This window comes from Hyperoodon ampullatus (genome assembly GCF_949752795.1).
Source record: "Hyperoodon ampullatus genome assembly, chromosome: 8".
NCBI lineage: Eukaryota > Metazoa > Chordata > Mammalia > Artiodactyla > Ziphiidae > Hyperoodon > Hyperoodon ampullatus.
This window is the reverse complement of record NC_136921.1, coordinates 85,080,915-85,097,847: the sequence shown is the minus strand read 5'-3', so window position 1 is coordinate 85,097,847 and position 16,933 is coordinate 85,080,915. Positions and strand designations below refer to the sequence as shown.

General features: G+C 34.9%; 1 protein-coding gene across 1 annotated transcript in view; it reads right to left on the bottom strand.

Annotated features, from left to right (window-relative positions):
- Positions 1 to 16,933, bottom strand: part of UBR3 (ubiquitin protein ligase E3 component n-recognin 3) — a gene marked incomplete at both ends in the record, with an annotated part of 236,220 nt that overhangs the window by 182,408 nt on the left and 36,879 nt on the right. Inside the window, 2 exon segments of the mRNA XM_079709824.1 lie at positions 907 to 1,065; positions 3,787 to 3,926. Coding sequence (XP_079565950.1) covers positions 907 to 1,065; positions 3,787 to 3,926 — 299 coding nt within the window.

Below are 16,933 nucleotides of genomic sequence, written 5' to 3'. Positions count from 1 at the left end.
CACCTCCTCCATCAGTGAAATCAGGTCTCCCTTTTATAAACACTTGTCCTATCCCTTCACAGTTATTTACTACAGTTTATACTTACACATTTTTTGGTTTGGAGGCTTTGTTAATGTCATCTCACTCACTAGACCATAAGCTTTATAAGGGCAGAGATAGGAGGAGTACCTGGCTTACTATGTACCTTCCCTAGTCCAAGCTCTAATACCTAGCCCAAAGCCAAGCACACAGTGGGTGCTTAATGAGTACTCACTAAAGAAATAAATACATCAGATAGACTATCTCTAAATAATACATGGTTAACAGTATACATAAAAACTTCACCACTCTAAAGAAGATATACTTCAATTTTCAAAACATGCTGTTCATGAGCCAGCATAAAGAACACTATTTAAACTATTTATAAGATTTTTAAATAATTGATATATTTACCAAATTATAAATTTGAGCTAAAGGTTTAAAAACTAAATTATTTTATATAACAGTACAACTAAACTTAATAATTCCAAGTTTTATAACTTAAACTCTACATCACTATAAAATCCTAGGCCACACAACACAAACGTTTAGAATAACAAAAATGAAGACACAAAAGTGGTTGCTGTTATTGTCTGGAGAAGGGGAAGTGGAATATAATTACAAATATGTCACACCAAATTTAGGAAACCTGGGTTCTAGTCCCAATTCTAAAATCAGGTAGTTGTGAGGTCCTGAACCGGTCATTTAATTTTTCTGGGGTTCAATTTCTTCATCCATAAACTAAGAAGTATTCTTAATAACTTCCAGCTTTAGCATTCTATTAAAAAAATCTACATTTTACTTTTAAGTTCTAAAATACACAACTTTTAAATTATTTTAGTAATATAAGTAAATTTTAACTTTCTTCTCTTCTAAATTTTACTCACCAGAAGTCAGATCTTTGTAGCTTTGTTGGTTTGTCAAAACCTGAGTAAGAACAGACCGCATTGCTCCTCCCATTTTAGTTAGATCTTCTAAAAAGGAAATTTGAGGTTCCAAAAGCTGAAGGACTTTGTTAAGGTCTTTTTCTGATGGTACATCAGCTGCTAAAAAAAATATAATCAACTTTCTTTAAAATATTTTGCTAAGAACAATATTTTATTCCTTAAAATTAAGATGACTTAGATGACAGTATTTTATAATCAAAAAGTTAATATAAGAATTCTCTTCAGAAAGCAGGAGCCCACCAAGCACCCAGCCTAGGATAGACTTGTTTAGGAAGTCAGTCCTCTGAGAAAAGACTGATGGGGAAAAGAGATGACTTTATAAGGTATTAAGCACTTAATTTGTGTAAGAAGCATTCAATTTAGGGTCCTAAACTTCCAGATATATATATGTAATCATAAGATCATCTCAAAATTAGATAAACAGTGTTTAAGAAAAAAGTTAAGATCACTCTCTAAAATAAAACATGGAGAAATGAAATATACTGAGATAGTATAAGAATATTAGGACAAAATTATGTCAGCTCTAAATTTAAACCTGTGTAGCAAATAACCCATCCACTATCATATTCCAAAAATACAGATTCATATTAGCTAGAGGTCAAAGCAACTAAAATGAAAAATATGGATGTTTTTACTAAAACAATTTTAAAATACCAGGCAAGATATGCTGGTAGAGGGGGAGAGAAGAAACCTGGACAGCAACTAAAAAAGAATATTTAAGAGGAAAAGAAAAAAAGATGTTTTAGAGAAACTGAGGTCTAAAAGGAAGAAGTGAATAGAGAGATTTAGAGCTTAGCCATAACTGGTTAAAAGAAGAATACATATAACGAAGCTAACAGGGGGCCTGTATGCCCAGGAAAGGGGTCATCAAGTTCATTCAATATTTATTCAGTATCTACTACACGACAGGCACTGAGAAGCAGAACTAAATAAGACATAGTTCCTACCCCCAAGGAACTCACAACCTAGTTCAAAGATAACCTGTGAATGAAATTCTAGATAACTCTGAGTCATGGGACCCAAGCCAAAAAACCTTACTTTCTCAGTAGAAAACCAATACCGTATATTATTCTTCTTTATATTCTCCCCAACGACTTATGTAGTAACATAGTAGATACTTAATTAGCATTTGTTCTTGATTTCCAAGGGCTCTAACACAAGCTCTGACACTGGTCTAAGGATGGTAGGGTGAAATGGGAAATGCAATTCAAGGCAACTGTCAAACCACAAGATTATCTAAGCTTCCATATCTCAGATTAGATGATTTCAAGTCCTTTCTTTAATTTTAAACAGTGACCTCTGCAGAAAGTAATGCAGAGATTTTGCATAGACAGAAGAAATTAATGCTGAGCACAAGTGGTAATATAGAGAGGAAAACTTCATGAACCTAAGTTCATTAAACTCATCTTAAGACAAAAAAAGTACTTCCATTCATTCCTTTATGTTTTCAGATAATGGTAACATAATTATCAAAGCTATGTACGTATGTCATCTACCACTTATAACTGCTAAATGTCACCAAGGAAAAAATAAATATAATACACTCATATGAATTACTCTTTGATTAAACTAATGGTAAGCTTTATGGTTCTCATAATAAATGATTTCTACCTATTTATTACTTTTCTAAAATAGGACACTTGTAGTACAAAATGTAAACATCCAAAAAATCTGTTAACTAGCATATGAGAAATAAAATGGAAGGCAATTTCAATAACCCAGCTGGTCTCTACTTCCTTCATTCCAAAGAGAGAGCAGTTTGGGACTAAATCAAAATAATATTTCTTTCTATATTTTAAGACATACTCTGAGAGGAACAGAAGTACTTGACAAAAGATTGTATATTTTGCTTAAAATGTAAAAGTGAAGAACTGTAAGTATTCGCTCACAATGCAAATAACATGATAGTTCTAGAAATGATGAAGATACATATTTCTTCACACTTTTAGGATGGAAAATAGAAGATAAACATGTGTGCCATAGTTTCAAATTGGATTTAAGATTTATAGAATCAAATAATTTAAAAGCTCTAAAAGTAATGCAAATGCAGTCCCTTAAATGATAAAAATCCAAGTATCACTAAAAAGGTAAAAGACGTCATAAAAAGTTAATAAATTTGTTCCATACCACTAATTGATATCTGTAATTCACAATGTCAGACTGAGAACTTTAATAAATGTTATCTAAATACAAATATTTAACTAATGCATATTAATCAAGATTGTGACTAAATCTTAAAAGGTAAGAAGAATATCTGTAATTTGCATGTTTCTTTTCTCTTTTCAATACTGTTAGGATGCTTATGCCCATGCATTCTACTGGTAATATGGGAGTGAGCAATTTGACCCTCTCATAAGTTATTATATATGCAGGGGAATAAAAATGTATAGACCTCTACAAAAAAGAGCGGGAGAGAGGGGGAGAGAAAGATATTGGTGAAATTTTTATCTTCTAAAAATCTAAGTTAAAGTCAAACATTTCCAGGACTTCTTAATTATGCTCCATTATAACATAATCACAAATAAAGTCACTTTAACCCCATAAAATAATTATTTCCTCATCTGCAAAAGGCCAAGTAAGTTTGATCAGAAACATTTACGATCCCAGCGGCAGAGACTGCCAAACTGTGCCTACTACAAGTATCAATGAGGTTATATAATTGATATTTAGTGCGTTTTTATTTAGTCTCTGTATTTCATAGTCATCACATTAAAAAACGTTAAGCAAAAAAATGGTATCTGAAAAAATTCACCTCATTATTAGTGCTAAACTTTGCTGAGAACTTAAAAAGAGTACTAACGAAAAGTGGATTAAACATACCTGGTTCATTATAGCCTTCTCTTAAGTACTGAATAAGACAAAAAATAAATCTTGGAAGAACAAATTCAGACATCATCAGTAAGTCTTTGGGGACACAGGGAATATTTGAACTTGATTTAATTTGATGCCTTTTGCAAAACCTGTAATATGAAAAAGAAAAGAATTAATGGCGATGTCGAATCTGCTAAGAATCTATTACTTCTATTTATAATATCCATAAACAGAATGTGGGCCAATATCAAAGCCAATGTATTACTCTTTTATGATTTTTAAGGCACCAAGTTAAAAGAATATAGTTTTAATTGGTCTTTAAATAAAAATTGGCACTTAGGAAGATTTCTTCCTAATAAAAGACCATTCTAGCTAGATTCCAATTAGAATACAAAAACAAAATCTCATTACAGAGTTTATATTTTTTAACTACAATTTATTACTTGCAAGTATTACTTTATTACTTTTACCCTTTATAAACCATTAAGTACAAATTGATCATTCCCAAGAATTTGCATTTTCTATTCCTAAACTGTTTCGAAATTATTGCATTAATGAATAGATAAGTAATATCAATACTTCAAGTTTATTAGAAAAGTTTATACACTTAAGTATGCACATTCCTTCTAATCTCATTTATACTTATTTTAAAGTAAGGTTGGAATATTTGAGCAAAAATGAAATAAACTATTCTATGTTCACAATCCAAATAGTCACAAATAAGATAGTTTGCGACCAAACACAAAATAACCACACTAAACAAACAACATACCTAGAAAGAAACTTATTATGATGGGTGGAGAAACTATTTTAGCTGAAAAACGTAAGAGATCTGAATAGAGAAAAACTACATTCCCAAATGGAAAAAACTTTCATTTTTCTAAAAAAAGTTACTTCCACCAAACTTAATGACATTAGATTTAAATCCCAATGGGACTAATCACAAACTAATTCTAAAGTTCAAATGGAAGAATATATGTTAAAAAAAAAACAAAACAATAAAACGCAAAAAAAAAAATTAATGACAGTGACCTAGACTTTAAAACATAGTATAAAGCTAACCTAATTTAAGATCTGTAGTAATCTCTCTATAATGACCTATACGGGAAGATAATCTAAAAAAGAGTAGATATATGTATATGTATAACTGATTCACTTTGCTGTACAGCAGAAACTAACACAACATTGTAAATCAACTATACTCCAATAAAGACTTTTAAAAATTAAAGTAAAATCTGTGGTAATGTGATAACATCAATGGGCCACAATGGAGTCTAGAAATAGACTATGTAATGACTATGTTAATCAATGTGGGGGGGGTTAGAAGACTTTCAATAAATTGCTATAGGACAATTGATTCCATGCAGGAGATAAATGTGATCCTTATCTTACACCATATACAAACTATTATATATTCCATACAGATCAAAAATCAAATGTGAAAAAAGTTACTAGGAAAAAAATAAACTATTCCCCTATATTAGCTCAAAGAACAGAGGTCTAATAAGTAAGATTTGAAACCAAAAGTCATGAAAGAAAGATAAAAATTAGCTACATAAATCAAAAGTTTCTATGCAGAAAACAATTATTGTGTTACCAAAATATATTTACAATAGATAAAACAGATGAAAGATTAATATCTATGATTTTTGACTCTTGAAAAATGGATTAAAAAAGAAAATAATTCAATAGAAAAATCAGCCAAAGTCATAAACAATTCACCAAAAAAGTGAATGGCTAAGAAACATATGAAAAGATGCTCAAGTTCTCTAATAATCAAAGAAATGAAGTTTATTAAAATAAAAAATGAATAATTAGAGAATCACCATTTTGTGATACCTACTAAAATAACTGACCCATGCAATGGAGCCATTAAAGGAAGGCTTGAGGGGAAATTTTCCACTTAGAGATCAGACTGTTACATCCTTATCAATCTCAGTATCACTAGAAGTGAGAAAAAATCGGATGCTATGATGCTTGTGAAGTACAGAGCACCATTTACAAAGAGTTTTTACCAAACAAGTTGACCTTGAATGACACCAAGTCTCTAGAGCTAACTTCCATTTATAGGAAACATAAGAGATAAAGGAACAAGTTAAATGACACCACAAAAAAAAAAAATAGACAAAATCATGAATGTAGACCATTATACAGGACAACTGACTCCGTTTCTACAACCTGTCAGTGGCAGGGAGAAAAAGGAGGTAGAAGGATCACTTATTAAAGAGACCTGAGAAACCCAATAACCATGTGTTTACTGATTCTAACAAACCAACTTGAAACAGGCATATCTTAGACAATAGGGGAAGTCCAATTAAGAACTGGGTACTAGTTCGTTAGATGATTTTTTTTTTTTTTTTTTTTTTTTTTTTTTTGTGATATGCGGGCCTCTCACTGTTGTGGCCTCTCCCGTTGTGGAGCACAGGCTCCGGATGCGCAGGCTCAGCAGCCATGGCTCACGGGCCTAGCCGCTCTGCGGCATGTGGGATCTTCCCAGACCGGGGCACGAACCCGTGTCCCCTGCCTCGGCAGGCGGACTCGCAACCACTGTGCCACCAGGGAAGCCCTCGTTAGATGATTTTATTAGGTAAGATAATGGCTCTGTGATTATGTAAGAAAATGTTCGTGGATATTTGATAATATTAAGGAATTATCTTGTGTAGGTATGACAACAACATTGTGGTTATCATTGAATAGGAAAGTCTTGTCTTTAAAGATATTTACAAGACTTTACTAAATATCTATATAAATATTTATGAATAAAATGCTACAATGTATGGGACTTGCTTCAGAATAATCTGGTTGGGTGAAGGGAAGTAACTGGGAGTATACCAAGCCCAGCTTGGGTTGTTAATTGTAGAAACTGGGAGACTGATAAGGGGTTTTCTTATATTATACTCATTAAGCAGAATGTGGGGCAATATCAAGGCCAGAAAAGTACCACTCCCTTCAGATTTTTAAGGCACCAAATCAAAAGAATGTAGTTTTAATTGGTCCTTAAAAAACATCACCAAACAGGACTTCCCTGGTGGCGCAGTGATTAAGAATCTGCCTGCCAATGCAGGGGACATGGGTTCGAGCCCTGGTCCAGGAAGATCCTACATGTCACGGAGCTTAACTAAGCCTGTGTGCCACAACTACTGAGTCTGCGCTCTAGAGCCCATGTGCCACAACTACTGAAGCCTGCGAGCCTAGAGCCCATGCTCTGCAACAAGAGAAACCACCACAATGAGAAGCCCACGTTCCACAACAAAGAGTAGCTCCTGCTCACCACACTAGAGAAAACCCGTGTGCAGCAATGAAGACCCAACACAGCCAAGAAAATAAATAAATAAATAGCACCAAAGGAGTTTTTTCCTAATAAAATGTCGTATCAGTTGGGTTATACTCATTGCTTTTATATCTGTCTGAAATTTTCTATACTAAAAAATTAAAAATTTTTTAAAAGAAAGGAAATATTCATATTTTTTAAAGATGAATACTGAAGCGTGTCACACAATGTTTGGGATTTGTTTGAAAATACTTTAGCAAAAGAGAAAAAAGGGCAAATGAGGCAAATGTGGCAAAAATCTTGATAAACATTGAGTCCAATGATGGGTATATGGAGGTTGAATGTTCTGCTGTCTCTACCTTTGTGCATGGTTGAAATTTTTGGTAACACAAACATGTTTTTTCATCTTGCAGATTAGGGAAAATTCACTTTACTAATTCATTGTTGGAAAGCATGTTCAGAAATTTGTTATCATACACATGGAAGTGTAAATAGATCCAGTTTTGGGTGTCATTTTGACAATATCTACTAAAACTTAATGTGTTCATAACCCTAGCTTAGCATTTCTATTTCTAGTAATTTATTATACAGAAATAATCCTAAATTTGCAAGATATATCTACAGATACATTCACTGTACCACAGTTTGCAATGCAAAAAAGTTAGAAACAACTCACGTGTTCAGTAACAGAATAAAGATCAACCAAATGAGAGCAGATCAATAAAATACTTTGCATTTATTAAAAAGAATGAGGGAGATCAACAAGTACTGAAATAGAACTATATCCAAAATAAGTGAGAAAAGAATTACGTAGCATATATATATACACACACACACACACACACACACACACATATAAAATAATCTCTTTTATAAATAAAATTTTGGAGAAAGAATCGAAAAAAATATTAATATATGTAAGGAGAAAAATATTTAGAGAAATGTACACCAAATTTTGTGGAAATTAACTGAAAGTGGGTTATAGCATGCTTTTACTTTCTACATTAATTCTACCTACAATGTTTGAATTTTACATGGCAAATGTATGTAAAACTGTAATCAAAACAAAAAAAATTTACTCCAAAAACAATAATAAGTTATGCCATTCATTTGGCTTTAGTTCCACAGTTTAAACATTAACTCTTAACCTTTTTTGACTCATAGACACCTTTGAGAATCTAATGAAAGTTATAACTCTTTCTTAGAATATACACAGGTGGTCCAGTGGGTAAGACTCTGCATTTCCAATGCAGGGGGCCCAGGTTCGATACCTGGTCAGGGAACTAGATCCTGCATGCATGCTGCAACTAAGAAGTCCGCATGCTCCAAGTAAAAAGTCCGCATGCCTCAACTAAGAGTCTGCATGCCACAACTAAGAAGGCTGCATGCTGCAATGAAGATCCCGAGTGCCACAACCAAGACCTGGTGCAGAATGAATGAATGAATAAATAAATAAATAAATAAATTTTTTAAAAAAGAAAAATATCACAACCCCAAAAAAATAAAACCAAGTGTTCACATACTACTGAAGTCTATCTACTCTTAAGACAGAGCGTCCAAACATCAGGTCAATAGATTACAGTGTAGAGACATGGATTTCATCAGTCCTCAGGCTGACAGACCAGGAGGGTCTGGGCAGCCTCCTCAGTTGTCTGTGTGTCCCATCCAAATATCATTTTCATATTTATCATATAATGAAAAAAATTAGAAAGTATTACACCTTAAAGTCCAAATCTTTATTTAAAGGAAAATAGAAACTTAAGAACTTTTTTCAGATGGGGTACACAAAATCTAAGTAAAATCAAAGAAATTTAAAAAATCATACTCTATTTTAAAAACCTTTAAAGATTAAAAAAAAAAAAAAGAATCAGCCCTGTGAAACCTGTGGTGATCTAAGATAATTTAACTGAAGTGCTTACAAGCATGAATATGAAGGAAAGAAAAAGGATAAAAGGAAAGCCAGAAGAGAAGAAAGGGAAAACATACTGGGGCACAAAGACTAAAGTATACAATGAAAAAGCAGGAAGAGAGAAAAGATTAGATAAAGGAGGGCAGAGAAAGCTCTCTTAGACACTTTCTGTGTAGGAAAGAAATTAATTCAAAAAGAGCTACTGGACAGAGAGTGAAGAACATTTGAACAGTGTGCAGTGGGTTCAAGGAGTGACAATTCAACCTGGAACTAAGCTGAAGGAGCAGCAAGAATGGTCTAAGCAACCTAGGGACTAAGTTTACAAGAGTAACTAGAAGATACTATAAGATCGACAAACAAAACTGGTTTTTGTATTTCACGCTGAGAAAATAGTGTGGGGAACTAAAGCATCTTACATATTACATAGCAAGTGCTCAATAAAGGCTTGGTGAAACAAAGATTTAATCTAATAGTAGAACTCCAAAAATGATTTCAAGTGCGTCCAATTAAAGGAAAAACAGAAACCCATTTAATAATCCCAGATTTTCAAATATGTTTTTAAGAACCACTATATGCCTGGCACTTAGGCCTTAAGAATAGAGAGGCCTTGCTCTCATGGAGGTAACTTTCTACTGGAGGAGCAGGGAGGGAAAGAGGGCAGGGCAGAGGAGACAGAAACAAAAATATAAATATGAAAAATACACTCTACAAAAATAACATCACAGCATGATTTATAGAACACAGCCATTAGGTGCCTTTAAATTCGGTTTGTCAGGGAAGGCCTTTCTGAAGAGGTGATATTTGGGCTCCAGACCAAATGAAATGAAGGAGCTACGCTAGGCATGCAAAGCTCTGTGGGTAGAACATATTGTCAAGAGATATGACAAATGCAACTGCATATAATCAGGTACTAAAGATCTCTCCCCAAGCGAACAGAAAAAGGGCTTTTTGTACAACTGGTATGGTTCCAAAGGAAAAATGGCAGGAAGTAATGTGTTTTCATTTGCAGTTCACAGGTCACAGATATTTTCTTCAAGGAATCCAATGGTTTTGAATGAGTAAGAAGGCTAAATATTTCTTAAAGAAACAGGATGTTATGGAAATAAATAAAATGGTCGAATAGAAGTATAGAAACAGTTGATAAAATAATCTCTCCAAATTTAATTTTACCTCAACTTTTAAAAAATTTTTCATTGACATATAACTGATAGAAGATTGCTCAAAAGCTAAGTGCTCAAAAGCTAAGTGTGCAGCTCAATGAAGTGTCACAAACTGAACACACCCATGTAGGCATCAATCAGACCAAGCCACATAATATTACCAGCATTCCAGAAACCCTCCTTGTGATTCCACTGATACCAAATTTAAATGACTAAAAGCAGAGTTCTTGTATGCTGAGAAAAAGAGAGGGGGCAGAATAGGACAGGAGGGAAAGGGATAGGATGAGAAGAACAGAGAAGGAAGGAAAGAAAAACAACCAGAGCATTCTGGTCATCCATTTCCAAATTACTGAGACTTGGTTGGGGGTAGAAAGGCAAGGAGAAGCCAACTCAAATAACTCAACCACACATTTCAAAAATTAGAGAAGCATCTGAAATAAGCTCCCCTAAAAATTAGACTGTGGCATGTACATTACATTCCCAACTTAGCACAAATTACATATAAATACATGATTTTGCATATAATTTAAGGTAATTCATAGAGATCTCTGGAGAGTCATGCGTCCCAAATTAAAAGCCCCTGAAATAGCGGCTTCCCTGGTGGCGCAGTGGTTAAGAATCCACCTGCCAATGCAGGGGATGTGGGTTCAATCCCTGGCCTGGGAAGACCCCACATGCCGCGGAGAGACTAAGCCCATGCACCACAACTACTGAGCCTGCACTCTAGAACTCATGCTCTGCAACGAGAAGCCATGACAATGAGAAGCCCGCGCACCGCAATGAAGAGTAGCCCCTGCTTGCCTCAACTAGAGAAAGCCCATGCTCAGCAACGAAGACCCAACACAGCCAAAAATAAAAACAAATAAATAAATAAATTTATATTTTTAAAAAAAGCCCCTGAAATATTGTCTTCTCTTCATTTTACAGATAGGGAAGTATCAGAAACACTAAATGACACACCTAACCAATAAAATTGTTAAAAGACTCCTGAAGATCACAAAAGGCATATCGTAAAGATATATTGTATCTAACTAAACTATGCATTTAATATGACCTCAGAAAAAACATCAGTAAGGAACAAACAAGATGATTCTGAAGTTCCAATAGAAAATTAAGAATAGCTAAGAAAATTCTGTAAAATAGTGCAATGAAAGTAGAGTAGTTTTATCAGGTATTAACTTATTTTGAAGTTAAAATAATCAAAACAGTGTTGCTGGAACTTCCCTGGTGGTCCAGTGGGTAAGACTCCACGCTCCCAATGCAGGGGGCCCAGGTTTGATCCCTGGTCAGGGAACTAGATCCCACATGCATGCTACAACTAAGCGTCCACATGCTGCAACTAAGAAGCCGACATGCCACAACTAAGAAGTCCGCATGCCACAACTAAGATCCCACATGCCACAACTAAGACCCAGCACAGAATGAACGAATGAATGAATGAATAAATAAATTTTTTTTTTAAAAAGAAAAAAGTGTGTAAAAAAAAAGTCTTGTTATCCAGCTTTTAGGGAGCGTACATTCTAGAGAGCAGACATTAATGATAAATGCAATTAAATAAACTATAAAGTAAACCAAGTGGAAGTTGGGACAGAAATTCACCTATATGTGTTCTTACACCATTTCTCTAGATATACATTTCTACATCTTTAATATGTATGGCTTGATTAAGGTACAGATTCATCTCATGTCTAAAACTGTTAGATTACATGAATAGTTAAGAAACAAAAGGAAACATTTTAAATTCCATCTATGTAAGTTTAATATTATTTATTGGGGCCTAAAGTACTAGAAAAGTAAAAGTAAAATATTTATGAAAACTAAAAGTTCTAAATTCAATTAGAGAAGGCATATAAGATCAGAAGATTTGAAAGCAAAACTAAAGACGTCAATGTATTTAACTTTTAAGATAATAGATAAATTATAAATTGAATGCTTGAAGGCAGAAAGAAAACAATGTGGTAATGGTACATGAAAAGACGTTATCAATGGACAGATTAATTGCTGTGGGTCCAGAAACAGAATCAAATATATGTGGAATTTAATTTATGACAAAGGCAGATTTCAAATCTATGAGGAAACGTGGCTCATTCAGAGAAATGGTACTGAGATAAACGAATAACCAGCCAGTTTGGGGGTGGCAGGGGAGAATCTCCTCACACCTTACACCATGATAATAAATAAATAAGACCCATATCAAACTTCTACAGATGAAAAATACAACATTAGAAACAAAAAATATATACCTGATGGGACACAGTAGATTAGACACAATAAAGAAAAGATCAGTAATTTATTGACAAAGCAGTAAGAAACTATACAAAATAAAGCATGGAGACTGAGAAAAAGAACAGAGTCTTTGTGAGGTGTGGAATAATAACACGCAATATTGCATTATATTGGAATCCCAAAAAGGGGAGAAGGTGAGACAGAACAAACATGTGAAGAATGGCCAAAAATTTTCCAAATTTGTTGAAAACCATAAAACCACACATGTAAGAACTCATCAAATCCCAAGCATGAGACACTTTTTTTTAATCCATACCAAGTCACATCATATTCAAATTGTTGAAACCAGTGACAACAAGAAAATCTTCAAAGCAACCAGAAAATGATCCATTATGTACAGAGCAACCAAGATACAAAAGATAGCAGACTTTTCATCAGAAATCACACAATCCAGAACACAACGGAGAGACATATTTAAAGTGCTAAAAGAAAACAAATCTGCAAATCCAGAATTCTTAACACAAAATAACTTTCAAAACTGAGGAGAAATAAAAACTTCTCAGAAAAAAATTAGGAAAATTCATTGTCATCACACCTGCACAAAAAATGAAAGTAAGTCTAATAAGCAGCCCTATGATAAGCCCACATTTTGAGAAACTGACCCTCCTATTAACAGCCATGTGGGTGACCCATCTTAGAAGTGGATCCTCCCATCCCAAGAAGCCTTCAGAAGACTGTAATCCCAGCCAAGATCTTGACTACAACCTCTTGAGAGACACTATGCCATAACCACACACCTAAGCCTCTTCAGAATTCTTGGCATACAAAAAGTATAAAATAATAAATGTTTGTCATTTTAAGCTGCTCAGTTTGGGAGTGATTCGTTACACAGCAATAGATAACTACTAAAAATACTATCAACCAATTAGACCTAACAGAACACTACACCCTACAACAGCTGGATGCTCATTCCACTGCTCATAAAATGTCTCATTTCATTTTAGATTTTTAAGAAGGAAGCAGATATTATTGACTCAGAATTATATAATTAAATTAAACATACAGATAGTATTTCCAAATAATCATTGTATACATTTATCAACATATACATTGACTACATTGCATAGGATTAGCACAAGACAAATATTTCCAACGCATATACCCACTCCCCATGCCCCTCCTGTTATTAAGAACTGAATTGAGGCCTCCTAACATTCACACACCAAAGTCCTAATTCCCAATGTGACTGTATTTGGAAACAGGACCTTTGAGAAGGTAATTAAATGAAAGCACAGGGTGGGGCCCTAGTCCAATAGGACTGGTGTCCTTATAAGAAGAGAAAGAGACACCAGGTATACAGAGAGAAGGTGGTCATCTGCAGGCCAAGGAGAGAGGCCTCAGGAGAAACCAAACCCACCGGCACCTTGATCCAGCCTCCAGAAATAAATTTCTGTTGTTTAAGCCCCCAAGGCTGTGGTAATATGTTATGGCAGTGAGTAGACTACTACACTCCCTCAATAAGACGTGACTGCTTAAACACACAATGGAGCCAGTCTTATCGCCGGAACTGAAATTAGACCAGACCAGAGATTTACAGCAATACTGACAAGCAGAAGATATGAAAAAAGGATATATGGATCTTATCAACTTTGTAGAAATGAAGCATTTTAAACTGACATTATATAAAGTATGCTCTCAGACCACACATTAAACTGGAAATCAGTAACGAACATACCTAAAAAAGTTCCCCAAATTTGGAAATTAAATAACACACCTGTGAATAACACATGGACCAAAAATGAAAAAAAACTACACTGGGACAACTTTTTTGAACCTATCATATTTGCAAAGATCAAAAGTTTGATGATATACTGTCCTGACCAGGTAATAAAGTGATGGATATTCTGATTGTACTGTTGGAGAGAGTGTAAATTAACATACCAAATATGAGGACTACCAAAAGTACAAATGCACATCCATTTGACCCAATAATCCATGGGAGATTAGAGTCAGGACTGCCTAATTTCTAATCTGGAACTCTTTTCCACCATATCTATGAAGACATTTTCTCAAACCACAGTCAAAGAAAGAATTCTCACATGGTGTCCAGATAAAAGAGAGAAGCTGGAAGAGGTAGGCTAGCCAAAATAATGAAACATTGTAATTCCCTTAGCTTTCAATGGTTCGAAGAAACAATCAAAGAGAATATCAAAATCAGGGCTAATTCAAAAAATCTGACCCAACGGGAAGTACAGACCGGCATCTGGCCAGGGAGCACAGCCTTGGGACCCACCCAACCAGTGGTAATTAAGAACCCAGACTGCGACCCCACCCAATCACAGAGTCCAAACAGCTACACCACCCAGCCAGGGAACCCAGTGTGTGACCCTGCCCAACCAGAGGTGATTATGGAGGCCGGACAGTGGCCCCACTTGACCATGGATCCAAGCCAGCAGCCCCACCCACCCAGGGAGCCTAACCAGTAGATTCATCCAACTATGGAACCAAGCCAGCAGGCCCCTCCAACATCAAAGCATAGGCAGTGGCCCCACCTCACTAAATATGCTGAAAGCAAATGCTGCCTGCTAGTGTACACTACCAGTTGACCCATCCAGAATCCCAAACTGGGCTGACTGGAGGTCTCTCCCTGACAAAGTGAACCTAAGAAGACCACTTCCTCAAATGCACAGATGCCAACACAAGGACAGAAGGATCACAAAGAAATCAACTAAACCTGAAACCACCAAAAAAAAATTAATAAAGCTCCAATAACTGACCCTGAAGAAATGGAGATCTATGAACTGAACAACAAGGAATTCAAAATAATACTCCTAAAGAAGTTTTGTGAACTATAAGAAAACACAGATAACTGAAAATACATGAATAAAATGAGTGCAAAAGATATGGAAACCACTTTAAAAAATAAACAGAAATCCTAGAGCTGATGAATATAATGACTGAACTAAAAAATTTAACACAAAACTTCAACAGCAGACTTCAACCAAGCAGAAGAAAGAATCAGTGAACTCAAAGACAAGTAATTTGAAATTATCCAGTCAGATGAGCAAAAAGAAAAAGAAATGAGAACAAATGAGGAAAGCCAAAAGGACTTATGGGAAAACATTCAAAGAATCAGTATATGGGGACTTCCCTGGTGGTCGAGTGGGTAGGACTCTACACTCACAGTGCAGGAGGCCTGGGTTCAATCCCTGGTTGGGGAACTAGATCCTGCATGCATGTAACAATTAAGATTTCACGTGCCACAACTAAGAAGTCCACATGCCACAACTAAGAACCCACATGCTGCAACTAAAAATCCCACATGCCGCAACGAATATCCTGTATACCGCGACTAAGACCTAGAGCAGCCATAAATTAAAAAATAAATTAAAAAAATTTTTAGAAGAATGAATATATGGATTATGGGAATCACAAAAAGAGAAGAGAGAGAAGGGGATCAAAAGTTTCCTCAAAGATAAAATGGCTGAAAACTTCCCCAATTGGGGAAATAAATGGACATCAAGATTCCTGAGGCCCTGAAGTCCCTAAACAGGTTTAGTCCAAAAAGGGCTCATTGAGACACATTATAACTAAGTTATCAAAAGTCAAAGACAGAGAGAGAAATTTGAAAGCTGCAAGAGGAAAGTGAATCATCACACAAGGGAGCCCCCATAAGTCTACAAGAGGATTTCTCAACAGAAATCTCACAAGCCAGGAAAAAGTGGGGTGAAATATCCCTCCAGATCCTTTTTTTCTTTCTCAGGATTGCTTTGGTTATTTGGGGTCTTTTGTGTTTCCATACGAATTGTAAAATTTTTTGTTCTAATTCTGTGAAAAATGCCATTGGTAGTTTGATAGGGATTGCACTGAATCTGTACATTGCTTTGGGTAGTATAGTCATTTTCACAATATTGATTCTTCCAATCAAAGAACATGGTATATTTATTTATCTTTTTGTCATCTTTGATTTCTTTCATCAGTATTTTATAATTTTCTGAGTACAAGCCTTTCACCTCCTTAGGTAGATTTATTCCTAGGTATTTTATTCTTTTTGTTGTAATGGTAAATGGGAGTGTTTCCTTAATTTCTCTTTCTGATCTTTCATTGTTAGTGTATAGAAATGCAAGAGATTTCTGTGCATTAATTTTGTATTCTGCAACCTTCCAAATTCATTGATTAGCTGTAGTAGTTTTCTGGTAGCACCTTTAGGATCTTCTATGTACAGTATCATGTCATCTGCAAACAATAAGTTTTACTTCTTCTTTTCCAATTTGTATTCCTTTTATTTCTTTTTCTTCTCTGATTGCCATGGCTAGGACTTCCAAAACTATGTTGAATAAGAGTGGCGAGAGTGGACATCCTTGTCTTGTTCCTGACCTTAGTGGAAATGCTTTCAGTTCTTCACCACTGAGTATGATGTTTGCTGTGGGCTGGTCATTTATGGCCTTTATTATGTTGAGGTAGGTTCCCTCTATGCCCATTTTCTGGAGAGTTTTTATCATAAATGGGTGTTGAATTTTGTCAAAAGCTTTTCCTACATCTATTGAGATGATCATATAGTTTTTATTCCTTAATTTGTTAACATGGTGT